Source organism: Eupeodes corollae, chromosome 1 (assembly GCF_945859685.1).
Source record: "Eupeodes corollae chromosome 1, idEupCoro1.1, whole genome shotgun sequence".
Taxonomy (NCBI): domain Eukaryota; kingdom Metazoa; phylum Arthropoda; class Insecta; order Diptera; family Syrphidae; genus Eupeodes; species Eupeodes corollae.
The window spans coordinates 162,582,916-162,610,495 of NC_079147.1; the positions used below are offsets into that span (position 1 = coordinate 162,582,916).

The 27,580-nt window shown below is 34.8% G+C and overlaps 1 protein-coding gene across 1 annotated transcript; it reads left to right on the forward strand.

The window, feature by feature from the left end:
• The first annotated feature begins 2,752 nt into the window (after window positions 1-2,752).
• LOC129954119 (uncharacterized) lies at window positions 2,753-27,079 on the forward strand. Its single transcript, XM_056067810.1, has 6 exons — window positions 2,753-3,848; window positions 15,393-15,502; window positions 15,568-15,700; window positions 15,760-16,192; window positions 16,274-17,600; window positions 22,156-27,079. Exons 1-6 carry the CDS (start codon window positions 3,112-3,114, stop codon window positions 23,667-23,669), a joined length of 4,254 nt encoding a protein of 1,417 aa, XP_055923785.1. The 5' UTR covers window positions 2,753-3,111; the 3' UTR covers window positions 23,670-27,079.
• Window positions 27,080-27,580: the final 501 nt, after the last annotated feature.

Sequence of the window (27,580 nt, forward strand, 5' to 3'; positions counted from 1 at the left end):
AAGTTTTGTTTTTCTGAAATTATTTGTTGATGATAAGTATTTCAAACAACATTTCAGAACGAGCCGCAGAACTTTCAATATACTCTGCAATTAACTAAAGGATCTGGAAATGCAAGAAACATGAAACTTTAGCCTTATGGAGGTACTTATCAAGTTGATTTTCAGGAAGACGAATATCTATACGAGCAGTGGTGTAACAAACGTTTCGATACGAACATACAAAAAAATCCCAGTATATCACAACCCACCGTCTCGGATGCGGAAGAAATGAAAATATCCAAGTACTTCCTTTCACACAGTGTAGATGTTCGACAAAAAACAAAACTTTTACAATAAAAATTAATTTTATTTAAAACATTTTCTTCTTCTACTTTCATAACAAATTCAATCCAAAATACTGAGCTTATGACTATTTCTTCTGCTGGCCAAATGTCCCTTCAGAATCGCCATATATTGTGGCCGTCCGAGCAACTTATAGACGGATTGAGAATATTCTGAATAATTTCGGGTAGGTCCTTATGAATGGAACAGAAGGATCAATTTCTAGTTCCAGATTCGTACCTAAATCACACTCATCCAGAGCGATCACTGAAGCTGTAATGATAGGCTGCAATTTTTCCATGACTATCTCTTTGGCTTCTTCCTTTGAGAACTCGCCTGGCTTATCCAAAGCACTGAGGATCTTCTTGATGTTGGCATCGCTTCCCATCAAGGGGCGATAGCCCACAGTTGTGGTTTTATTCACTGGAACAACGATTCCCACATTGTGGAATGTTTTGGTGTAAATTTTCCTAGCTTGCTGCGACTTAGCCTAGAACCGCCAGTGCCGCAAATAGTCACCGGGGCTTTTATTCTCGACGTTGGCAAATTTTCCATATTCTGTAAATAAAAAACAAAAGGCAGTTATTCTTATTTTGTAAGTAAATTGTATAAATAATATTACTTACCACGACCAAATTTATTTCAAAATGAAATATTTGTTTTGACAGCAGCTATCAGCTGTTTTGTTCATATAATCCTATAAGACTTGTTTTTTACGAAAACTTGTAGCTCACGAATAATGTATCCGAAGACTTTAGTTTTCATTGTAGGTTTTTGGCCAAAACCGATAAATTCGGGAAAATCGGGTTTTGGGCTTTTTGTGAAAAGCCTTGTAGACTAATGTTAGATATTTTTGTTCTATAAAACTGCTACAGTCAAACATTTAGTAACTGATCATATAACTTTGAATCACAAAATGAATATTAAGGGATAACAAATTGTAACTTTAACCTTGCTTAATAAATTTAATTTAAATTGATGAGGAAAATAATGAATATTTCAAAATATTTAAAAAATGAAATTATTTTAGTTTTTTTTAAGAACTGGATGAAAAACAGAAGATTAAACGAAACCCATTTGTTGAATAATAAATTAAGATCACTTTTAAGATGATTGTTTCCCCCCACCATACTATAGTCAGCAGCACTATAAATATTGAATTTCAATTTTTTGATACAAAAAATTTAGCAACCCATTTTCACAGCTGGAGCATACGGTTTAAATAGCAACATATAGCAACAAAAATTAACTTTTTTGATACTAATCGACCGGGAATGCTTTTCTCAAATTTGGATCATCAGTTTTAGAATTTGCAGAATCATAGTTCATTGAATAACTAACAAAATGTAAACGTTTTGACAGTTCCATAAACAATTAACAATTTACGGACATTCATACTTTTAGTAATTCTATGTAAATCAACTTCATATACGGACACATTAGCACAATTTCATTCCATATTTCAGTCATATTCCAAACGATGGACATCACTTTTGTCGAAGACAGCTGCTTCGATTTATACACCTTTTTGTTTAGAGTCATGCCCATTGTTTTGATTGTCCTAAAATAAGAGAAGCTTGTTACTTAATATCATGGTATCTCTAAATGTCGCTTGAATTCTAAAAATTTTATCACATTTTCTTAATCGTGCGGGTTCAAAAGACAAGGTCTGCAACGGGATATGCGCACTTACAATTTACTGCTAGAAAAGATCAAATAGCTTTCTCATTGCATTGTATCTATCGTTGTTAAACAAAATAGAGATAGAGAAAGATATACAAATATGGAATTTCCCCATTTCCTTTGACAGAGCTATGTATGTTACTTTGAACGTAACTACTATTGGCCTACTAGATGTTGACTGATGGTAGCCAATTTCGCGTTGGTGCCATCTGTTCCTTAACGCTAGCTCTTCTGTATTTTGTTTATTTTGTAACTTTATAATAAAATTTGTGATTAGTTTCTTTGAGAAAGAAAGGTTGAAGCAAAGACACAACAGATGGCATTTAAATATTATTTATAATTTTTCCGCCAAACCTACAAAGGGCAAGTATTGCTAAAAAGGTGGTGTAAGTTAAGCATGAATTAGTAGTCCATATCTTCATTATAGCCCATATACTGGCGGAGGTAAACCGGCGGAAGTGAACTGTCCCGCTTTGTCCATATCTAGTATGTCAATGATAACTACACAATTACATTGAGGAAAATTGTTTTTTACTTTAGTCTTAATGAGATTGTCTTCTGTTTCATATGAATACCATTAATTTTTCACAGGTTGCAAAATAAACATGATGAACTGTTTGTCACGATTATTTTTGTAGGAATACATTTTAGTTCTTTTCCAATCTCCGTACTAGACACTACAGATGTTATAACTACTACACAAGACATCACTGTTCAACACATAATTTTCTAAACAAATTTCCAAAACAGGCCCAAATCAGAACAAAAATAAAGAAAAAGTGACAAGTGCAGAACAGAAATAAAAGAAGAAAAGAAGGAAGGACACGCGTAAAGAACAGAGATAAAAAAATGGTGATAAAATAAAGAAAAATCAAGTATAAAGCGCAAAATTAATTTTCCCATAAGACCAAAAAGAACTTATTTAATCTTTTTATAAGACTATTGTTTAAAGTGTTTTAAGAGTATCCTAGAAAAACTCTTGAAAACTGAAAAAATGTCTTCAGTTATGTGCCGAGATAAAGTGTGATCAAGTTTTCTGTTTCCCGAGTCACAAAAACAATATATTGTTTTTGTAAAGAAAACTCTTGTTTTCCAATAAATTGTAACATGTCCGAAAAAAATGTACACCAACTGCAGTGGAAACAAAAGAATACCCAGGACCAATCTATCAATTACGCTCCTCGAAATGTCGACAATCATCAACAAGGAACAACGATCGGAATCAATCATCAGTCATCAGCTGCAGATGCTGCTGCTTCATCAGCTCCAACAAATCATTCACATTCATTATCATTATCATCACATTCAACCATTGCAGTGCTCGGATCTGGTTCGTCTTCGAATGGACGTTTCCCGATAATTGTGTCGGGTGGACACCAGCATCAGGTCGTTAACTCGCCACCAGTGGTGGCAGCAACACCAATAACACCGACAACTCCAATTGGGCTTCAACAGCATTTTCAACAGATGCAACATCTTCAACAACAACACCAGCAACAACAACAACAACAGCAGCAACAAAACCTTCACCAGCAGCAGCAGCAACAGCACCACCTCCAACAACAACAACAGGAACAACATCATTTTCATCACCAACCACAGAATCCCCATTTTGAGATATCCAAAATTATGTCTATCAATTCGGGAGCACTTTCGAGACTGGATCTTGCTCCAGCATTAAGCAATCATGCCGTACCTAGTGCCATTACAGAAAATGTCTTAAGTCTTATAGGAATGGCAAGTGGAAGCGGGGGAAATAATGCCAATAAGAACAGTAATTGCATCAAGATTCCAGATGAGGAAAAATTGCGAAAAGTCCAAGCTGTTGTAGAATCCGGTATTGGGTAAGATTCTATACTTTACATATCTATTATATTTTCTGTAAACAAGAATGAAAGGTATCTATTCATTAAACTTAATTTTGGAGTCCTGAATCTAGAAATTAAAATATTTTAGCATACAACATTGAAAACATTTGCTTTACGAACTTTTTTCGTCTCATGTTATAGCGACATTATGTTAGTACCCGTGTCTTGACGGTTAGTACGTTGGACTGTCATGCCAGAGGTCTTAATCTCAATCCGTGCCTGTTCCATCTAAATTTTTTTTACGGGTACTGCTTCTTTCGAGGAATTGACAAATCATTCAAAAGTAATTCTTATCATAAAAAGTGCTTTCTCAAATTACCCGTTCAGATTTGACTTAAAACTGTAGGTCCCCGACAACAGTACTCATATGTATAACCATCGAAAATTATATTCCGAGATGAGTAAAATTATTGATAGAAGCCGTGTTAAGAGTGTGCCTAGCTTTGAAATTATTTTACCGTGGATTTTAAATACTCGCGAATGTAGGTAATAAGATTTCTTGAAAAGTAAAATAAATATAAAAATTAAATCAACTCAATTTTCTGCTGAAGTAGAACAAGAATTTGGGAACAATGTCATGCTATAACGGTAAGGATATTCTTAACGAGACCGGCTACAACAATCGACTTACAAGACTGCCTATGATTTCAAAAGTTAACCAAAAAAGTAATTTGAGTACGTGCTCGAATACGTACGTTTCTGGGATGCATTGCCTTTTCTGTTGAGGTAGATTATAAATTAACAGAAGAGCATGTCCAGCTTAGATTTGGCCATCGTTCTAAATTTTTATGAACAATCTCTAATAATTTTGTGCGTAAATGTTAATAATTTATTTTTAATTATTTTTTTTATCTTGAATCTTTCAATAAAATAAACGGCATTTGTTAAAAAATACATGCGACCTTATAAACGGGTGTGTGCCAATAATTTAGTGCAGCACTGTATGTATAAACAGGGTTTACGGTAGAGAATGGATGATCCTGAAACAACTTCCAGCCCATCGGATATTACTCAAATTGTATACTAGGTTAGGTTAGGTTGGAGTGGCTGTCCAGATGTCATTGACGCACGTATGTAGACCTCAAGGGTCCATTGTGATACCACTAATGAGGTTACTCATGGGAGAGTAATGAATTTAAACAAACCATTTTGTACTTTTAATAAAGTTAGAGAGACGTTTTGTGCCAATCGTTGCCAGTTCACTGGTATTATCGAAGAAGGGCTTACCGAGAAAGTTATTCTTTCTAATGGAGAGTGCTGGACATGTACATAGAAGGTGTTGGACTGTTTCCTCTTCCTCCTCGTCCATGCAGCTTCTACAGAAGTCATTTGTGTAGACCCCTAGCCTCAGAGCATGTCTTCCTATGAGGCAGTGTCCCGTTATTACTCCAATTGTAGAGCTTATACTTTGTCTGCTCAGTGATAGCAAGGTTTTTGACCGTTTTAACTTTTAAGTCAATACTTGGCAATATTTGCTTGGTTGCTAGGCAGGTGGTACTTTGTGACCATCTAGCATTTGTTGTTTCTAGAGCATATTGCTTGAGAAGATATTTGCATGTAGCAAGTGGTGTTCCTATGTTATGTTTTTGTCTAACGTAAGGCAGAAGTGTTCCGTTTTTGGCGAGCTCATCGGCTTTGCAATTTCCCGGAATGTCTCTGTGGCCCGGCACCCAAATGAGGTGAATGTTAAACTGTTCCGTCATCTCATTCAGAGATGATTGACAATCGTGGACTGTTCGAGAGTTTGTGGAGACAGACTCGAGAGATTTAAGATTCTTTGTATTCGAAGGAATGTTCAATAGTACGTACCAGCGAGTGAAGTGCTGATTCTACTGATTTTCCCTTAGAGTAAGCATGCTGAGCTGTCGAAATGAGACATGGTTTTAAATTATGTCTGATATAAATTTCAATCAATCTTTCCAAGGTTTTAAGAAGGAAGGATGATAGGCTGATTGGTCGTAGATCTTTAGGGTTAACGTGTGAGGGTTTCCCTGCTTTGGGAATGAAGACTACTTTTGCCATTCTCCAGGCTTTGGGAATATATCTCAACCTTACACAGCTTGTCAGAATGATTTCCAATGGTGGAATAATCATGTCTGAGCATTTTTGTAGTTCGGCCGGAATGATTCCGTCTGGTCCTGGAGATTTATATGGATCAAAGCTGTCTATGGCCCATTGCAGTTTTTCCCGCGTTATTAGATGAACTAAATCGCTTGTATAAGCTAAAGACTCTGATGTTAAGTCATTGATTATGTTAGAGCTACCTGGAAAGTGGGTGTCTAATCACAGATTAAGAGATTCTTCATCTGTGATAGTCCACGTGCCTGCTTCTGTCTTTAAAGCACTGGGTATTGTTGAACTTTTTGAGAGAATTTTCCTGAGTCTTGAGGCTTCTAAAGTATTTTCTATTATACCACAAAAATTTCTCCAAGAAGACCTCTTACTCTTTCTTAATTCTTTTTTATATTGCTTTAGAGCATGTTTGTATAAGTCCCAGTCAGAAGGAGATCTAGTGTATTTAGATCTGTTGAAGAGTTTGCGACAGCTCTTTCTGAATGGTTCTAGTTCTGTACGCCACCAATAACGTTTCTTTTTACCCTTTAAAACGGTTACAGGGCATGAAGATCTCATTAATTCATTTAAGGCTTCGGTGAGATTATTTACAGAAAGGTCTAGTTCATCTTTACTGGAGGAGCGTTTAAGAAGGTTGTGATTAAGCAGTTGTGCTAGTACTTCCCTATAACGCTCCTAGTTAGTATTCCGGTGATTTCGAAATCCCGTAGATGTATTTGCTACATCTTTGAGCTCAAACTGAATGTATTTGTGGTCAGAGAAGGAATTCTCTTTTGAGACATGCCAGTTTGAAAAGATATTGTGGATCGAGTCAGAGGTAAGTGTAATATCAAGTACCTCTTTCCTATTCTTGGTTACAAAAGTGGGTTCATTACCAATATTACTTATGAGTAGGTTAGTGCTTAGTAACCCCATACCGTGTGATGGGCGTTAGCGTTTGAACCAATTAGGAGACCAACTTTTTTCGATTGCGCGTCCGCAATTGCCTTCCTCAAGGTGTTTCCTGGAATTGGGCTGTCGTGGCCAAGGTAGGAGGATATAAGCCAGTAGGTGGCTTTATCCGTTGTTAGGACAGCGGTGGTGGTGTCCTTGTCGCTGTAATTGGGGAGTAAAAATATGTTTAAGTCATTTTTTACTAACATGCATGACCTTGGTTTACCTTTCTCCGATATTTTATAGCCAGGAGTCCTGAGACCTCTGATGATGGAGTTTGAGACCCACGGCTCCTGTATTAAAACGATGTCTTCCTTGTTCATATGCAGTCGGAGTATCAGGTTGTTCGTGGCCATGATGGCGTGATGGAGATTAATCTGTACTAATCACAGCATTGCTACTATTAGTCAGATCAACCTCCACCACTGTTTTGTCGGCGTTTTCCTCGAGCCGATCTAGTGACCCACTGTCTCCTTCTCAACCTTTGGTACTTTCCAGTCGTGAGTAGGCAGGTCCGGATTATTTGTTTTGATCAGTTTCATGATCATGTCTGGACAGTTGTGAAGAGCCGGGACCATTATACGTGCTCTTGGCCGGCAAGGAATATTCTCCCTTGCAACAACCTCGAGCTTGGCACCCGGCCAGACTTCTGGCAAGCTATTGAGCCCTGTATAGATCGAAAGATCTCTGATCACCACAGGCGATGAGTTTGATACAATTTTGGTACCATCCTGCATCGGCTGTGTCTGGGAGAGGCCCCGGATTTTCCTCGATGACAGATAAAAATCTGAAACCGAGGTGAGCCTTGACCTCTGCCCAATGATCATGAGAGATGTTACCATCCACATGACTCCTGTCAATGACCGCGGCAATGATCTTACCTTTGAGCGCGTCGCTGAATGAGAGATCTTTGTTGACGGCTGTTGTGCTGTTGGAAAGCACCTTCTGCCTTTTTGGTTCGGGCTTGTCACCTTCCAAAGACCTATCTCGCTTTGACGTTAAGTCGCCGCAGGTCGGTTTAGCTTTTCTGCTAAGAAAGCCACTAGCCCACTCGAGTTTACGCGTTTGCTCTGGGGTTCTTTCCGCCGCCGGTATGACACCGACTGCGGCTAGAATCCTTTCGGCATTGCGTTGGTCTCGATTGGCCTGTGACTTCTTAGACTTAAAAAAAAAAATGTATACTAAAAATATTTGAATTGTTTCGTTTAGAGCAGCGGTTCCCAATCTTTTTTTGTGGCACAGCACTTTTTGGAGAAATTTCACGCAGAGCACTTTGTAGCAAATTAAATATCTTTTTTTTTAATTTCGTTTATTTTATTGAATTCAGGAAACAGTTTCTACAACGAAAAAAACAAGAACAATGTTAATTTAACTTAATAAGGTTTTACATAATTATATAATATATGCATTATAATTATATGGAGTTTCTTTTTAGTGGGAATAATGTGCCTGCTTATTTTTGCATAAAGCTGAAATATCTGGTTGAATTTGGGACCGTATATCGGGCTCTGCATCGAGGCGGGATCTATATTTTGTTTTGGTTCCAACATTTGCAGAGAACCCTGATTCGCATATGCATGTTGTTGCAAACGGCAGAAGAATTGTTTTAGCTTTCTCTGACAATAAACTGAACTCGTCTTTCAACGTACACTAGAATTCTGATAAAGACTTTTTTGTTGCAAAAAGTTCTTTTATGAAAGAATCTGATGTCTGGTCAACCAAGCACTCAAATTACAGCGATGTGAGGGAAGGTGGCTTTTGCAATAGTTTCCAATTCTTTTCTAAGTTTCCAATTCGTCTTGGTATTGTTATTTGACGAATGAACGGTGGCAACTAATTGTTTTGCCTTTTCACCCAACAAACATTCAACAATGTCTTTAATAAATGGCTTTATTAAGTTTCCAGCAATGGTATGGGTTTCACCAGTTTGCGCTATTCGGAAATTACCAAGTAGGCCATCAACGCATTTTCGTTCACTGTCTTTGAGTCATAAGTAATAATGGTTTGAGATTTAGCAAGTTCCGCATACTTTCTTTTGAAGAAATCAGTCGGGTAAAGGGACGTTTAAGATTTGATGGAAACATAGCACTGTTCGGCAACACTTTGCGGCAAATTACGCAGTGAGGTTTGTTGTCACTTGTCTCAGCAAATACAAAATTCAAATATGATTCGTGATACTTCCTTCTAACTAATTTTTTTCGGTCACGGAGGAACTAGTACTAGGCAAATCGTCAAGCTCAAAATCTTTAGAAATCTCTAACGCCACTGTCTCTCTCTATATTGCATCATAAGTACAACCGAAATTGGACAAATAAAATAAAATCATTGAAATTATTTTGTGCGGTTAAATGCTTAAAAAATTGAAGTTATTACTATTACAGGGATTACTTTTTTACGTAAATTATCATTTTGTTTGGACATACCTGTCAATTAGTAATTCTTCGACAGCTTCGGATGCTTTTGCGGAGCATTTATTTGCTTCCAGACTTAAGCCAGTCATCCATTCTAAAATGTTATGTATAAAAAAAGTTAAACTCAAGCACTAAAAGCAACTGCAAATTAACTTCACTGTACTACGTTTAAAAGTTTGCATGAATTGAACAAAAACTGTTTCTATTTCAATCATTACTCTCACTAGTCTTCGTGGTATTGTATGTAAATTTATACGATTAAGATAGAATACAAAATATAATTTGTCCATGAATGTGTTTTTACCGTTCAAAGTGGATGCAAAAGTGTTCCTAACAACTGAGAATATTATATTTCTTTTTGTCTTTTCTCGGCATTCCACTGACTACCGTTGAAAAAAACAAAAAAATCAAATTTGTTTGTAGTTAACTATACTGATTTTTAATGTGCTGCGATCAAAATTACAAGATCAGAAGCCCAAAATTAACTAGTTACTAGTCCTTCTTGGAAGTTTTATATTTTTTCAAATATTTCCGCACTTGGATATTCTTGGCGGAGCACCAAGTGCTCGGCGGAGCACCAAGTGCTCGGCGGAGCACACTTTGGGAAACCCGGGTTTAGAGTATTATTTTACTCGCTTCAAGTTTTTGAACTTCATAACTCCAAATCTATGAATTCCATCGAAATTCGTTTGCAAACTTTTTCTACACTATTCTTTCGTTTTCAAAAATTATAGAATTGAAAAGATTGAAATAGTTTAAGCATCTCTGGTGTAAGAAATAATCACCGAAACCCTAACAAAATTGGTACAACAAATGTAGACTTCAAAATATTATAATTAGAGCAAAAAAAAGCAAGTTCAATAAAACAAATATTAGAAGGACGCGAAGAATTAATTTTAAATAGTGCAATCCTTCAAACACCTTGGCGCAATAGAAGCAACTGATAAAAATATAGAAAAAAAATACAGTAGACTCCCGATAGCAAAAACACCGTCTTACGTGAATACCGGCTAACGTAAAAACTTTTTTTACATTGACTACTCTGTAGCGTGAACAATGTGTGAAAGCCCTATAACGTGAATAACTTTTAAATGCGTTTGACATAAAAACCATATCTTCCTTTGACGTTTTTTGGGATTTCAAATCGTTTTACTAAATGGGGAATCCCGTTAGGATTTTCCAGGTATTATTTACTTTAGTTTGGCATTTGTCTTACTGCGCGGTGTTGGTTTGGCGTAATCACAAAAAAAGATTTTCTTGAAAAATGTTGCAAAAAGTACAAAAATTCTTGTTTTTTTTAGGAAAAAGTAAGTGTTTAAGAAAAAATAAAAGGAGGATCAGCAAAGCAATCGATGTTGCAAAATAAACAATTTGGCCTAGCGACAGAAAATCTTAGAACATTCTAAAATGTGTTAACAATACATTTTCTTTACCTAGAATGCGAAAGACCATGAAGCGTTCTGAACTTCCTAAAATGGAAAAAGCTCTTTACCGTTGGTTCATCAAACAGCGAGAAAAAAAATATCCAGTCAATGGATGGATGGTTAAGGAAAAAGCTAATTTTTTCCATTTAAAAATAAATTAAACTCAGGACGATTTTAATGCGAGTGACGGATAGTTGCAAAGATTTAAGAAGCGTTATGGTGTGCGTTTTATCAAAATAAGTGGTGAAAAATTATCTTCTAGACCTGACCTCGTGGACCCTTTCAAAAACAAGCTGCAAGCTAAAATAAAAGAGCTAAGTCTATCTCCCAATCAAATATACAATGCGGATGAATCCGGATTATTTTGGAAGCTGCTTCCTGACAAGACATATGTACGTATCAGCTCAAGAAAAAAATGCTCCTGGCAGAAAAACTGAAAAACAGCGCGTTACTTTTCTTGTTTGTACAAACGCATCAGGAGAACATAAAGTTAAGCTTTTAGTGTTTGAAAAGGCAAACAATTCACGCTCTTTTAGGAATTTTAAATTTCCTGTTAACTACAGTTGCTCCAAATCGTCATGGATGACAGCTGCTATTTTTAAAAATTGGTTACATCATTCTTTCGTATCACACCACAAATGTTTTCATGTGTAGGTCAGATCATTTTTAAAACACCAAGGGTTGTCCACCAAAGCTCTTCTTTTAATTGATAATGCTTCATCTCATTCACCCGAAAACGAATTAACATCTGAGGACGGGTTAGTAACTGCGATGTTTATGCCGCCGAATGTCACGTTGAACATACAGCTGATGGACCAAAATGCTATAAGACTAACAAAACTTTTTTTATAAAAATAGTCTTCTGGCATCAATTGTGGCCGAAAAAAACTGATGTTATTGAAACATTACAAAAATTGACGTTAAGAGACGCTATTTGCTATTTACATTCTGGTTGGAAACGTCTTGAGAAAAAAAAACAATAGCAAAATGCTTTACGAATATTTAAAGCTCAATTAGAAATGAAAAAGAGTCTGAAGATACTAGCTGTTTTAAGAGAAAGAATTTGTTCACCAATCAACTCTCAAGAGGAACACTATAACTTTTTCGCGCAATTAATCCAGAGAATTGAACATTTTCTCTTGTATACAGAAAAAAAATTGATTCGATTTGTGCCCTTCCATATAGATCATTTTTTCGGTTGCTGGTGTCCATGAACGGAATGAAGATCTTTCATACGACACCGAAACGAACAAGGTTTCGATCAGTGACGAATGTGAAAGCTAGCGGACAATATTCTGGAAACGGCACGTACCAGAATAGAGCCTAGGGAAGCAATCAACATTTTCAATAAGGCTTTGGAGTGGGCTGAATATGAACACGTCAATACAGCAGACATCAGCGTACTTAAACGACTTCGCGAAAAGTCAGTTTTCAGCCAAATAGAAAAAAAGAAAATTCAGAAAATACAATATATTTTTTCATGTACAACATTTACATTTGAAATTAAAAAAAAACATATGAATTTTAATTGAAACAAAGGTCTAATTTATTTTAAAAAATTTAAGAACCACACCTTTGTCAACATGAACAATTTCGATAACGTCATCACGCTCGGTTTTTAATAGTTCACGTTAACGTGAGCCTACTGTACACTGAGCCCACAATAGTCTGTCAAAGTTTTTTAATTTCAGAAACCCTTCCATAACTTCTAAGCTGCTTTGGTTCTGCCAGTACTCACATATGGATCCAAGACCAAATTAAGGACGATTCCGGAGACGCTACTATTATGAACTGTATGCAATCTACCTCAAAGCAGATACCGTGGTTTATACTCAGGTCGGCTGGACACCCGAAAAGTCTTCTGTATTACATTTTGTGGTAGGAGATATGGCGTATTTTGAAAGAAAACACCCAACTATCATTTTAAAATCAATTTTTGTACTTCGATTATTAGTGACCATCATTTTCGGAGTTTCTTCAGCCTAAAAACCTTATAAGAGGAAATATTTGTGGATTCGATCTACAGTTACGATATACTATACACAGGTATTCTTGGAGAAGGGTCGGAACAACTGCTAGACCCATTTAGAGCGGCCCGACCGCTCTCCATATGGTTAAAGGGCAGTTGAAGCTGTAGAAATATTAGAAATTTCCGCATGATAATTTCAAAGTATATACTTAAGTTGCTTTACTTTCGAAATATCGATCCTTCTTAATATTTCCCTTAAATCGGTGTAAATTTAAGTTTCAAGGGCTTAGATCTCGGTTTCATAAAACAAAGTTCCAACGCTTCATTAATATTCGGTTTTTTGTTTTCTTTATATTCGGTTTTTTGTTTTCTTTACTGAGTTTGAAATTTGCCCCGGTTAACAGTTTGTCTATTCAAGAGTACCGTTAAAACCAAATAAGCAGATAGGTCAACCAAAAAAGTTAACAACGAAAGAAGAACGGCATATAGTAAGAAAAATTAAAGCAAATCCTCGTTTAAGTGCACCAAAAATTGTGCAAGAAGTGTTAATAGAATGCAAAATGAAAATATCTGCATCAACAGTACGCCGAACCATAAATAATGGCTACAATTGTCTAGTTGCCAGAAAAAAGCCATTTATCAATATTTGTGACAAGTAAATTTTGAACACAAAAATAAGGATGCAACTTGGTGGGATTATGTAATATTTGCTGACGAGTATAAGTACAACCTCTTTGGATCGGATTTGAAAGTTATGGTTTGGCGCAAGCCAAATGAAGAGCTTAAAAGCAGAGACACAAAGCAAACAGTAAAGCATGGAGGCGGGCACATCATGGTTTGGGGTGCATTTCGGCAAGAGGCATGATTAGACGGTATATTGAATAAGCAATACTATTTAAGAATCCTAAAAGAAAATTTAAGGAAAAGTGGTGAAAAATGGGCATTTACCAGGACAACGACCCGAAGCACAAGGCACATGTTGTAAGAGCATCGCTTCTGTATAACTGTCCAAAAGTTATCCAAACACCTCCACAATCTCCAGACTTTAACCCAATCGAGAATTTGTGAGATGAATTAGACCGTCGAGTTCGCGAAAACCCTGTCTCGTCAATAAGTGCACTCTAGCAATGGCTTCAAGAAGAATGTAGCAAAAAAAGCATTGAATACCTTCAAAAAATTATAAAAAATATGCCCAATCGACTGGACGGAGTTTTATCTATTCAAGGGTATCGTTTTGGAATCTAATATTCAGGAAAGGAAAGAGTTAAAAAAGCTACAGCAGCTCTTTTCCTTTACAAGAAAGCCATACAAAGGAAATAGGGTATTCAACCTCGCATAACCTACTGGCTATACACATCGGTCATCCGACCAATACTTGTGTACGGGGTTGCAGTATGATAGACTGCACTGGAAAAAGTCACATACTACGACAAAACTCCGCAGAGTCCAACACTGCATGTCGCGGCATTGAGAACCACACCCTCAGCAGCGTTAGACACTCTCCTCCATCTGACATCCGTCGACATCTTCAGTAAACAAGTGACAGCGAGTACAGCTGTAAGACTCAACGCCTCAATACAATGGACCAACAACAATGTGGGGCACTCCATCATTTTGAATATCTTTGGTTCTATACCAAAGTACATAGACTACACTATTCCTAAACCCCTATTTGGAAAAAACTTCCAGGTATCCATTCCATCCAGAGATGAATTGGCAGACAAAAAACTCCTGGATAACAAAAGAATTCATTTTTATACAGATGGATCCAAGACAAATGAGGGAGTTGGTAGTGATGTTTGCTCAGAAAAGCTTAATCTAAGCATCTCATTCCGCCTCCCTAATCATTGAAGCGTCTTCCAAGCGGAAATTTTAGCGATCAAAGAGGTTCTCTCCTGGTTAAGAGAAAACGTGATATCAACTTCTGATATCCGCATCTTCTCTGACCGTCAGGCTGCTATTAAATCTCTTGACGGTGTCTCACCAAATCTCAAAGGGCCCTCGATTGTCGATCGTCTCTTATGGAGATGTCGTAGCAATTTAACATTCACCTCACCTATGTTGGGTGCATAAAAATGGAACCGTCATGGCTATTTCACCTGATTTCACCACAAAACTTATATGGCCTTCACTAGACCTAAAGCGCTCTAAAGACTTGTTATCTCAAAGCAGACTTCATGTTACCTCCTCTCTAGGTGTCCTTACGGGACACTTTCTTATAGGCAGACACGCAATACGACTTAGTGTAGCCTCAAATGACTTCTGCAGGAGCTGTATGGACGAACAATAAGAGGAAACAATCTCTCACCTTCTCTGCACTTGCCCTGCTCTTTCACTAAAACGCTAACTGCATTTGGGAGGCTACTCTTTTGATAATCCCAGTGAACTAGCTAAAAAGGATATCAAATATCTCCTTCGCTTTATAAAAAGCTCAAAATGGTTCGACTAATAAGAAGTAGCTCTCTATATTCATGTGGTATCACAATGGGGCTTTTATTTTGGCCTAAGTGTGTGTATTCTAAATCCGCAGCCACGTTAACCTAACCTAACCTGTTGAATACCTCGTTTTAAAATCGAGAAATGTTCATCATATTCGTTGGCTAAGTTGCCCATCGTAAAAAAGCATTTAATACTCTATATCTATTTTAAAAGAATTATTTAAAAACAAATGTAACTTGGATATTTAATCACTGACTTATTTTTTGTTTAGGGACCACGCCAAGCAACAAATTCTACAAATTCTCGACAGAATTTCCACACTAAAACCGGTTGAGCGTTTACTTTTGTACCTTCGAATGCCTGGAGAATCAGCGGACTCAGGTAATGCATAACTTGCAATTGTATATAAAAACAAGAATTTCAATGAAATCTGTTCTTATTTTTAGATCCCCTTCGGCAACCACAAAATCCATTGGGAACAAGATCTGAAATAAATCACACAATCAATTGGGTTCGCTCGCATTTGGAACATGATCCAAAGGTTTCCATTCCAAAACAAGATGTTTATAATGATTATCTGTGAGCTCAACTATTTTTTATTGTTGGTTTTCAATGGATTATGTGTTTTTTGTTTTTAGAGCATACTGCGAACGATTGGATATAAAGCCCCTATCAACGGCTGATTTTGGCAAAGTAATGAAGCAAGTGTTTCCCGAGATTCGTCCTAGACGTTTAGGAACACGTGGACATTCCCGATATTGTTATGCTGCAATGCGAAAAACAACAAAACTTATTCCACCGCAACTACCTATACTTGGTGGCGTTGGTGGTAGTGGACAGTCTATAGAACCCGGAAACAGTGAAATCGAATGCGACACAAGTACAGACACATGGAATACTATTCGCAATTGGGCGGAAAGCTTATTTAGTGTAAAATTCGAAAACATGAAAGACTTAGCAGAACACATTCGAAATAACGATTATGCAGCATGTGGTGGAGCTGGTAGCTCAAGAGTTTTACTCCAAAAGAAATTACAGCAAAGGGATGTTAAAGAGAAAAGAGTTTACGCTGTAAGAGTTTCTTTTTGTTAAATCTTTTTTTAAAAGAAAAATTAACAATATGGTTATTAATACTATACATTTTATTTGCAGGATTCAGGTCCACTTAAAAAACGACGTAAGAAAAAACGTAAAGGTTCAACATCATCAGAATCAAGCACCACACAAAATCCTTCTTCGGTGGGATCGGCTAATGAACCATTGAAAGCAAGTGATGAAGTTGTACTAACAGCACTAACAATCAAACAAGAAATTCCCGATTCACCGATTTCTTTGCAATCGAGGCGCCAACAATTGCATTTCCAGAATGCTTCCGCCGCATTCGACAGTCAGATGCATGGGCAACAATTGCAACCCATGAATTTAGTGACTGAAAGTGAGCGAAGCAAGACTGGACCACTTCCAACAAGCAGCTTAGTGGTAAAGAATCTTACTAAAACAATTGCAGATCTATCGCCTTCTGTAAGCTTGTTGCCAATCGATCCCCAACTTTCATCTGTCAAAGAAGAAATAATAAACGATGAATATAATCCACAAAACGTGATATGCAAAAAAGTAAGAAGGGCACATCAGACAAAGGGTATCTTAGCTACAAGTAGTACCCAATCGTCATCGATATCTGGAACAACCAATGAAGTTCAGGCAGCGGCACAAGCGATTGAACTACCTCCCGTATCGGGTAGTAATTATTCTATGGGGCCACCGGCACAAATCACAACAACTGCAATGGAATCGGCAAAGCTAGCCACCCAATTACGTGCAAGAAAGCAACGGCTTTTACAAGCTCACTCTGATATGTACCAATCATACGATACACAACATCAGAACATATTAGGACAGCAACAACAACAACCACCAACACTTGTTGATAATGTCGAAATAACAGAAGACAAAGATGTTGTTCTGCCGGAAAACCTTGGACTACCAAGGGAACGTGTGATTAGTATTTGCAATATGGACAAACACGAATTAGATGATTATTTGAATACAAATGACGAAGACAACTCCCAAGATCAAGAAGCGGAATTGCTTCAATATTTTCAGACGGGAGACGCTGAGAACAATAATAACATTAACAAACAACTACCACAGCAGCAGCAACAACACCAGCAGTTGCAATTACAAGAACAACCAGGAATAGATGCAAAGAACCCTACGTTGGCAGTTATAAGCAATATTAATTCAGCATTTGAAGCACCGAGTAAAAAGAAATCGAATAATACAATGACAAATAGTAGTTGCAATAGTTTTACGAAAGATCGTGAAGATATCACTCAACTTCGTAATTATCTTCATCAGAATTTTAATAAAGATTCAAACGAAACAATTGGAGCTATGAACACCGCAATGGCAGGTAATCAGAGAGGAAATTTCCAAGGACAAAAGTTTACCTCCAATGGAAATCATTGTATTTTGCCGGGTAAGTGTTTTCCATAAGATTTTTGTTTATAATTATTCATATAATAAAGTAATAAACAAACTTGCACTCAAACTAAACAAATTGAAAAAAGAAGAACAAATCACATTTTAGTTAAATAATATCGACAAAAAAATTAAATTTAGCTTTGTTGTATTAACTTTATCTAGTTTTGGTTTCATTGGTAAATAAAAATAGTTTGTATTTTATATCTTCTTTATCCCTTCATATATACAATAAATACATACATCAGAATATTTCTATGAATTTTGAATAAATAGAAACAGTTTTACCAAATTTCTTTGAGTGTTTGAAGGTTTTACACGATTAATCTTGGTACTACGAAGTTTAATTGAATCTTTAGTTCTTAAATTATCTTCATTTAAATTTGAAATTTTATTTCAATTCATTCCGATTATTAAATTAATTAATTATTATTTGTAGATTTTTTTCAACTTTGTAAAAAAACATGATATATTTTTTCTGTTTGAAACATTTATAACAAGAGAAACATTGGAACAATACTCTAAATATTTCTATGGATATAAATTGCGTTGTGTATCAGCTGTAGAATCAACAAAATTTGGAAGAGCTATTGGTGGACTTTTATACGGTTTAAACAAAAAAAACAATTAACTCTGTTTTTGTAGATTTCAACAACATACCTTGTGTTAAAATACTATGCACAAACATAACTTTTTACGTATTACCTGCGTACCTTAATTGTAATAATTGGGAAAATGACTTTGTTGCGTTGGAAGATGTTTTAAACTTTTCGCTTGTCCAAAATATTTTGCTTATAGGAGACGTTAATGCGAGAGTTGGTACAATACAAATTATTCCAGCAAATATACACCCAAATTCAATACCCCCCGAGTTTCGTGAAACTCGGTCCTCTAAAGATAAAACAACTAACAAAAATCGACGTCTGTTTTTAGATTTATGCCAAAATCATGATCTGTTCATCCTTAACGGTTTCTGCAATCATGATAGAAATAGGAAGTTTACTTTTATAGGGGGAGCGGGAAAATCAGTGATTGATTTTGTGCTGCATCGGTGGAATGGAGGAATCGAATCTAAAAAAAACCACAAACTCAAATTACACAGAAATCACGTTACTACCCAAAATTATTTGGAAAGAAAGTCAAAAAGAGAAGTATCAAATAAAAATTTTGATTGAACTTCAGAAATTAACTGACACTTATTTATTTTCCGATCCAAGTTCAAGACTAGTCTCTCTTTGTAAATGTATAAAAGTTACCATCAATATAAGAAACAACAAAAAATTGTCAACTTCAAACAAAAATGGTTTGATAAAGACTGTTTGAATGCAAGAAATAATTCCTTCGAACTTGAACGATCAAAAGACTTGACCGTCAACCCGAAAATCTCTATTATACCCTTTATCGAAAGGATAGGTAGATCCTGGTTGATGCGTTGCTTGAATTATCAACGGTAGCGAAAAAACAACGAGGACTTTGAATGGCTTTCGAACAAAGACCATCAAAGCGAGCGAAATAAAACGACGAGATTTGTTAAAGAAAAATAAAAACAGCGATTTCCCCTAAGGGTTGTACAATAGGAGTCCAAAAGATTTTATTTCGTTAGAAAGTATTTATACAAAAATTTATGTAATTTCGAAAAAGAGATTACGTTACATTTTCAGTTAAACTTTTAAGGCGAATTTATGAATATAAAAAAGATTTGAATTCAAAAATTAAATTTTGTCAGTTACTGAATTGGAATTTAAATCCAATATTTAAGAATTATTTACAAGTTTTAAAAATAAAAGTTTATGATGATCAGTAATATTATTTTCTGCTTCAACAGAACTTTTAAAGGAAACCAGAATACAAAACAAATTAAATGAAACAACCACCAAACAGTATATTACAGCAAATAAAGCTGACAAGCATTTTTGCAAATCAAAAAGCCAGGAGTATTATACACCAGTAGCACATAAACTTTAAAAAATAATAGATAGCAAAAGTTTCTGGAATAACATCAAAGAATTAAAAGGTTCTAAGCTTATTTGTGGATGAAACTTGAAAGCAAGTATTCTAGCCAATTATTTAAAAAATTTACTCAATCTTGATCTAATCTCGAATAATTTCTCTTTTGCGGAACCTTTAATTTTAGACCAAACTCTCGATTCTCAAATTTCAATAAGAGAAATCCAAACTGCATTGCATTACGCAGCAAATAACAAAGCGCCAGGCCCAAATAGAATAAGCAATGAGTTTTACAAAAACGCACCTGTTGATTATTTGTATGAAATTCTTCACCTTTTTAATAATATTTTCAATACCGGAAAGGTTCCACAAGCTTGTCAAGATACTCTGATCTATCAAATTTTTAAAAGAGGGATATCGTACATGAATTCTGTTGCAAAGATATTTGCATCTGTACTCCTTAGTCGCATCAACATTTGGATAGCAAATAATAAAGTGCTTAGTGAATATCAATCTGCTTTCCGTAAAGGTTACTCCACATTTGATAACATTTTAAGCTTAAACTTAATTTCACAGTATTTCCTTCGGCAAAAAAGAAGTTTGTACATAGTGTTCGTGGACTTTAAAGCTGCTTTCGATTCGATAGACCGACAAACATTGTTTTACAAGCTGTCACAAAAGGGACTGTCGACGAAACTTCTTTTGGTACTGAAAAATATGTACAAAAACACTCGCTCAGCGGTTTGGGATGAAATCGATATGTCTGAATGGTTGGAGACTTCATCTGGCGTCAAACAAGGTTGTCTTTTAAGTGCCGTTCTCTTTACCATATTCATTGATGATATATCAATGTATCTACCCGCTGGATAAAGTTTTGCAGGTCTAAACGTTAAGGTACTCATGTATGCAGTTGACATTGAGCTTTTAGCAGAATCACCCCAAAGTTTACAACTTATTATAAATAAGCTAGTTGATTTTTGTAGAGTCTGGAAATTAACTGTTAATCTAGAAAAATCGAAAGTAATGATAGTTAGAAATACACAATCAAAACTTAAATCGAATGAAAAGTTGATTTTTAATGGTGAGGCCATTGAAATTGTGACAGATTGCAAATACCTTGGAATACTTTTAAAATCTAATATGAAGTTAACCTCACATCTCGAAAAAAAACTGATAGCATCAAAAAGTATGATTAACGCGTCATAGAAAGATGCTATGAACAGCAAAATTGAACCAACCTCAGCTAAGTACAAGGTATTTGATGCTGTAATGCGCTCTGTTATGTGCTACAGCTGTCAAATATGGGGATATCAGTCACATGAAGAAGAAGAAAAACTTCAACGTTACTTTCTCAAACGGCTTTTCTACTTACCATCCAATATTCCAAACTATGTTCTACTTCTCGAAACTTTCCTTTCTTTCTGCTCTTTTTATTCATACTCTAAAACTCCACTTTGACTACATCTTGAAAGTACTGGCATATAGACCAAATAGAATTCAATTGGCAATAGCAAAGTACATCATAGACAACAAAGTGGAGTGGATAGGAGAATGCAGACAATGGCCAACGAAGTGTGGATTGAGCTAAATCTCCAACAACTCTACGGGTTATTACAAGCTGTCGACGTCATCTTCAATCAACAGAGTCATTTACCCCGATTTGAAACATGATCTCGTACATAACTATTTTAGTGATAAATATAGTACAAGATAAATTTCGTTAATCTGCAAAGCAAGAAGTGAGCAACTTAATTTAAACGGCTCACCTTATAAGGGTGCATCCACTTCACATGGCACCCTTTGCAATATGCCCAGTTTATAAAGAACTTAGAGTGCTCTACTTTGGAAAACCTACTCTAACTATGGAGCAAACTTTGACAATTTTAAATGGTGAAAATTGGATTATCTTGAAAAATCAATCTGTTACAGAGAAATGATTATAACATTTTCTTAATACCCAAATTAAAAACAGTACAATTATATATCATGTTTTTTTCAATTACTGTTATATATTATTGTTGTATATTATTTATTGTTATATTATTATTTTAAATAACTAAAATTTTGTTTTAACTAATTTAAAAGTCCATACATAACGCTTAATTTTAAATGAGTTCAAATACCATTTATTTTTATTTTACCCAAAACTAAAAGCTCTTCATTTTTGTAATCTTGAATCCAATTTTACTCAACTCTAATTTTGTTTTTGCCAAACTAAAAGTTTTTAATTTTTTTGACTAAAAATTATGTATTAATTATTAAGTAATTAATTTTTGTTTTAGTTAAACTGAAAGCCCTATTTCCATCTTTAAATAATTTTTGCAATTGTTCATTTACATTTTGTTAAATAGTGAACATTTTCTTTGAACATAACTTGAAAGCACATAGTCAATCTGGCAGACGGCATGCATTGCCACCGCGAAACACTTTTATTACCAAATTTATATTTTAATCAAATGCAACCGAAACTATTGTATTTAAAAATTTTAAGTAATAAAAATCTATCTATCTATCTATTTATCATTCTGATGTAATTTTCAACCAACAAATTAAAATACAAGAACGTAAAGAAAGATATTAACCAATTTTATTATTTAAAAAAACAGGCATCTTCAACGAAGGGTCAGCCTCAGCGTCTCTAGTAATCATGTCTCAAAAGCATCTAAACGAAATAACATCACCATCGAGAGATACGTCCGCCGCAGCAGCAGCAGCAGCTTCAGCAGCAGCCTCGTCATCACTTCCCACAACACCAATGGCTGTTAAAACTGCGGCCATATCAAGAAATAATTCAATGGGCACATCTTCTGTTTCGATTTCAAATAATGTGCGTGGAACGCAAAAAAGAAAAATTAATCTTAACGCAATGGTACCTGCTCCAAGTACAACACAACGGCGAAAAAACTGTACTTTCTTTCCAATTTCGCCTAATATTAATGTATCAAATAATAAATCAAATAACACCACTCTAGTGTCGAGCTCCTCTGCTTTAACAGCAACGACCAATTCAAATTTATTTGCTAGTCCAAGATTAACCGCTCCTATGGGGCGAACAAAGCCAGTGTTGCACAAACAGCACTCGCTGCCTAATACCGTGGATAAAAATGCTATTTTATCATCGACCAATGATCCAATGATTGGATCCATAAGAAACAATCGATCATATAGCACAATGACGTCAGCATCGGCGCCACCAAGTCCCTCGATACTGCAAGATACAAATATTCTGGGCAAATCTTACACCGCAAATAACGCTGGAAATTCCCTGAGTGGGTATAATTTACTTTTATCCAATCAAGACTACCCACAAACTTTTGCAAATTCGTGTGCTACAACGCACGATCAAAACTCTCTCGAGTGCGTTCTAGACGAGCCTCCGACACATTTGATGGCCGAATCGCGATCAAGAAGTGTTCCACTTCAATATCGTAACAGTCCGGCCTTCAATCAGACTGCTAACTACGCTGGATTTTCGTCGACATGTAGCTCAGCTGCACAAACTCCAGTTCCACCACAATTCGCTGACTTTAATGACCCTTCTTCAATCTTGGACATATTCAGTGATACCAGTCAAACGCATGGTTCATCGATCAAACTAGAGGAATCAAGTGGTAGTTTGCTTTGCAGTTCTATCAACGACATCCTTGCTCCAGACTTTGGGAGAATCCCAAATAGTTTTGGTGGGATTGTTTCACGATCAGTTCCATCGACACCGGTGCCGCTTAACAATGTTCTTGATCCTTTTCTCAGCGGAAGGAAACATCACCAGCAACCAGATTCTTTTCCGAGTGCACAAAGTAAATATTCAACAAAAATGTACGACATATCGAAGTCTATGCCAACGACACCGATAACATCGAACACGGCCACACCATCGTTTCGCTATAGTCCCGAATTCAATCGAGATTTCCTTATAAACGGCAACACTGTAGAAAGCACAACAGCCTACAGTCGAGCTCCATCAGTCGTTGCAGTGAATGGTTTATCCGATTCACTACTTGACGATGCTCGAGAAGGTGGTTCTAGTTCTCTTACCGATGGCATGGACGATTTAACCAGTTTTGGTGAAGTTCCCGAATCAATCATGGAAGCAGATATATTGAATATGAATAATCTTTGAGTGAAGGGGTTGGATTTGTGGATTAAGTACATTTCGTAAGTCTAGTTCATATCAATTAGATTCTTTTTTTTTTCTTTTGCATTTGTTTTTAATTTTTCTATAAGGAGCTTCTTTACCGGGTCTTATACATATAAAGCTCTTTTCACTATTTTTTTTTATATTGTACATATACTATTAATTCACTTCTTCTAAAAGAATTTTTTAAGGTTAAAGTTTTATAATTGAACGTGTTGCAGTTTAAAAAAGAAAAAATATTATTTTAAATTATGTATTTTGTTGTGTTACAAGTAATCGTAGTTGTTATTATAAGTTCTTATTATATTGTCTTTAATGTACAATTATTTTAATTTTGTAATAATTCAGTCCACGAATCAAAATAATACAAGATCCAAGTTTGTCTCTCGAGTGTTTCTGAATATGTTTAGAATGGTTAGTGTTTTAGTAAAAACTTTTTTTTTAAATTTGTTATAATAATTACAATAACCCTAAAGTAAACGATAGTAGTAAATGAAACAAATACAAGAACATTTACTTTAACTATTTTGTACGTTCATTAGCTTGAGCGCTTAATCCGTTTACTGAATAAAATAAAAACAGCTTTTTGAAAATAAACAGTGGTTCCAACGCATAATCGGACAATAGTTTCATACTAATAGTTTTATATAAAAAATTTTCAAATGTTAACGGTTAATTCAAAGACAAACAAAAAACAGTTTTTAAAGTTCAACAAATAATCGGACAAAGTAATAATCTTCTTCAAAACAGTAAAAATCCATCATCTAGTAATTGGTGGCAAAGCCTTTACTATTCAGAACGGCTTGAAGTCAATTTGGCATGGATTTAACCAAATTTTGGCACACCTCAGGCTCAATAGAGTTCCAAGCTTGAATTAAAGCCTCCTTAAGCTGATTTAGAGTGTTAAATTTGTGTTTGTACACTCTCCTGGCCAATTCCCCCCAAAGATATTCAATCACATTGAGGTCTAGGCTCTGTGCTGGTGTGTCAATTAGTTTGGGGCAGTTATGAATAAACCACATCTTTACGACACCGGATGTGTGTTTTGATAGAATGCAAATTTATTTGCGATTCCTAATTTTTCCGCACTCTGCTTCAAATTTTATTTTAAAATGTTGAGGTAGGCAAATTTGTCCATTTTACCATCTATGAAATGCAAATTATCTACCCCAGCACTTGACATGGAGCCCCAAACCATGACAGAGCAACCTCCGTGTTTTATTGTGGCTTTGGTGTTTTGTTGCTGGAACTCAGATCCATGCAAATTAAATTTGCTCTCATCAGTGAACAACAACTTAAATCATCGAAAACTGATTAAAATATATTTTTTTAAGAAATATGATCACATTACCGTATTCCAAAAATCTTCTTGTTTCAACAAATATTCTTTCGCATAGTTTAATCTTTTATTTTTGTTTTTTAGGCTAATAAATTGTTTTTATGGCAGCTTTTAAATAGTATTCGTATGTATGGAGAGTGTTGCGGACAGTGTTGAGGCAAACATCCTTTCCAACACGATTTTTGAGAGAAATTTGAAGATCTTTTGCTGTTTTGAATGGATTTTTTTAAATTTCTCTTAATACATACCGCTCTTCTCTTTCACTTAAAAGTTTGCCTTGACCTTCTCGGCTTTTGTTGGCCAATCTAAATTTATCTCTAAACCTTTTGATGATATCTTGGACTGTAGATTTGCCTCGTCCAACCAACTCGGCAATTTCTCTTACCGTTTTTCCTTCAAAATTTAATTTTATAATTAATTGTCTTAGTTCGTCACTTGTTTGTTTTCCACTTGGAGCCATTTTTGCACTACTTGGTGGTAGATTTATTGAAAGATTGATTAGGACAAAGAAAATCTGCTTAGAGTAAAAACTTGAAAGTAACATTATTTTTCATTTACTCTCTTTGCTTAGTCCGATTATTTGTTGAACTTTAAAAACTGTTTTTATTTAGTTTTACTCTTTGAATAAACCTATAAAATTTGAAAATGTTTAGTTTTTTTGTTGTTTTTTCGATAAGTAAGTGTACTACTTTAATTAAGAGCAAAATAAATATACATATAGCTGTTTTTTTTTCTAAGTTTATAGCATATTTTTATAAATGAAACAACTGTCCGATTATGCGTTGGAGCAACTGTATATTGTAAAACGACAACAAAAGTGAAACATTTTATTAAAATACAAAATCAACTATTGTCGGTTTCCTAAATCACTTCAGATTATTATCATTTCCTTTAATTTTGGAATTTATTTCACGACTTTAACAACACGTATTTTGTATGCCTTGGTACTTAATAATAAATTCCGGAACTTGGTGTCTTAAAAATTTTGGAAAAGGGCACAATATGAGATGCACTATCGTTTATCATGTTTTTAAAATGTGAGAAATCTCTCCTATTTAATTTTTTAACTAATATTAAAGTCAAAAATAAGTAATGGTCGATTATTCCAATACTTCAGGCAAAACCTTAAAATTTACGTACAATTTTTATTGTGTAAATTATTGCTTTATATATGTATATATATTGACAAACATATTGAGTCGAATTAACAGCATCATCCCGTTGAAATGTGTTAAACTGTTTAAATAGTTACACTGACAACAACTACAATTTATTTTTCCAGCAAGTTATAAAGTATTTTAATTGCTTGTTAGCCACATTGAGACATTGGAAACCAAAAGGGAGATTGCTAAACGATGAAGTTTGAAAAATGTTAATTGAAACTTTAATTATTAAAAACCAAAGTAAATATATGTGTGACGAATGAGGTATTGCAATATCTTGATAGAGCTATTGTAAGTGTTCCTCACAACTTAGAGTTATTGTTGTTTTTATCTGTTGCAATAAATTTGTACATATGACTTAAAAAACACTCATATTTCAAAATTCAGAAACATTCGAGAGCAAAACATTCTTAAAACATCAACACCAGTAAATTATCTATCTAAAATAGAGCAATATATCTTATTTACTGAATAAAAAAATATAAATAAATTACTTTTACGCACAAGCAAAAAACAAAACAAACAAATTCCATTACAAAATAAAAGCAAATAAATAGAATTTACTTGGGACCTTAGAATTTACTTCTAAAAATACTTACTTTTGAAAATACAAAATGTTTTCTGCTAATCGTTTTAAAATGACAATTGTATAGAAAAAGCACGGCCTAAAACTAAATACATATTGCTAAAGTCTCCAATCAGAGACACGTGCCAATAATCCTATGTTTTCTTTCCTATATAAAAATTATAATTTTTTTGTTTATTCTTTGTTATTTGTATTTATGTAGTTAAAAATGCAAAACGCTTTAAGTGTTTTGAATGAAAAATTAAATATATTGTAAATATATTTTTTATTCACTAATAAACTTTGTTAAACAAAATCTTTAAAAAAATACAATTTATTTTTTTTTTACATTATTTATTTTTATGCATTTTGTGAGACATAGATCAAAGTAACAACATTTTTGGAAGTGCCCAGTTTTAAAAATTGTTATTTATTTCCCAATTGACGTGATATTTAAATTGTAGTATTAAGATTTAAAAAATTAATTTGTCTTATACACTTTCAAAGGCTTATTTCCTTAAAGAGGACAACAAATATTGTATACAAAAGCTTTTAACTGCAAACCTTGTGTCCAAAATATTTTTTCCTGAATTGATTACACTAGTGAATTTAACAATCATCTGTTTTCCTTTTTATACCTTTGTCCCATGTTTAAACTCCTTTATAGAATTTTGTTTTTATATTAAGCCTAGTTGAAATTTTTAAATGAAACGTCAATAGACATCGCAGGTTTGATAAAAATGCCATACATTTTATTTGAAACATTGTTTTTATTAAAGGGTAAAGTAATGTCATGTAAAAATTTGCTGAGCAGTTTATGTTGTTTTTT

Bases quoted from the DNA above. Each gene is read 5' to 3' on its own strand.
- LOC129954119 (XM_056067810.1), top strand. From the start codon at position 3,112: ATGTCCGAAAAAAATGTACACCAACTGCAGTGGAAACAAAAGAATACC. The intron at 15,503-15,567 runs GTAATGCATAAC...TCTTATTTTTAG, and splicing joins TGGAGAATCAGCGGACTCAG to ATCCCCTTCGGCAACCACAA. The intron at 15,701-15,759 runs GTGAGCTCAACT...TTTTGTTTTTAG, and splicing joins GATGTTTATAATGATTATCT to AGCATACTGCGAACGATTGG.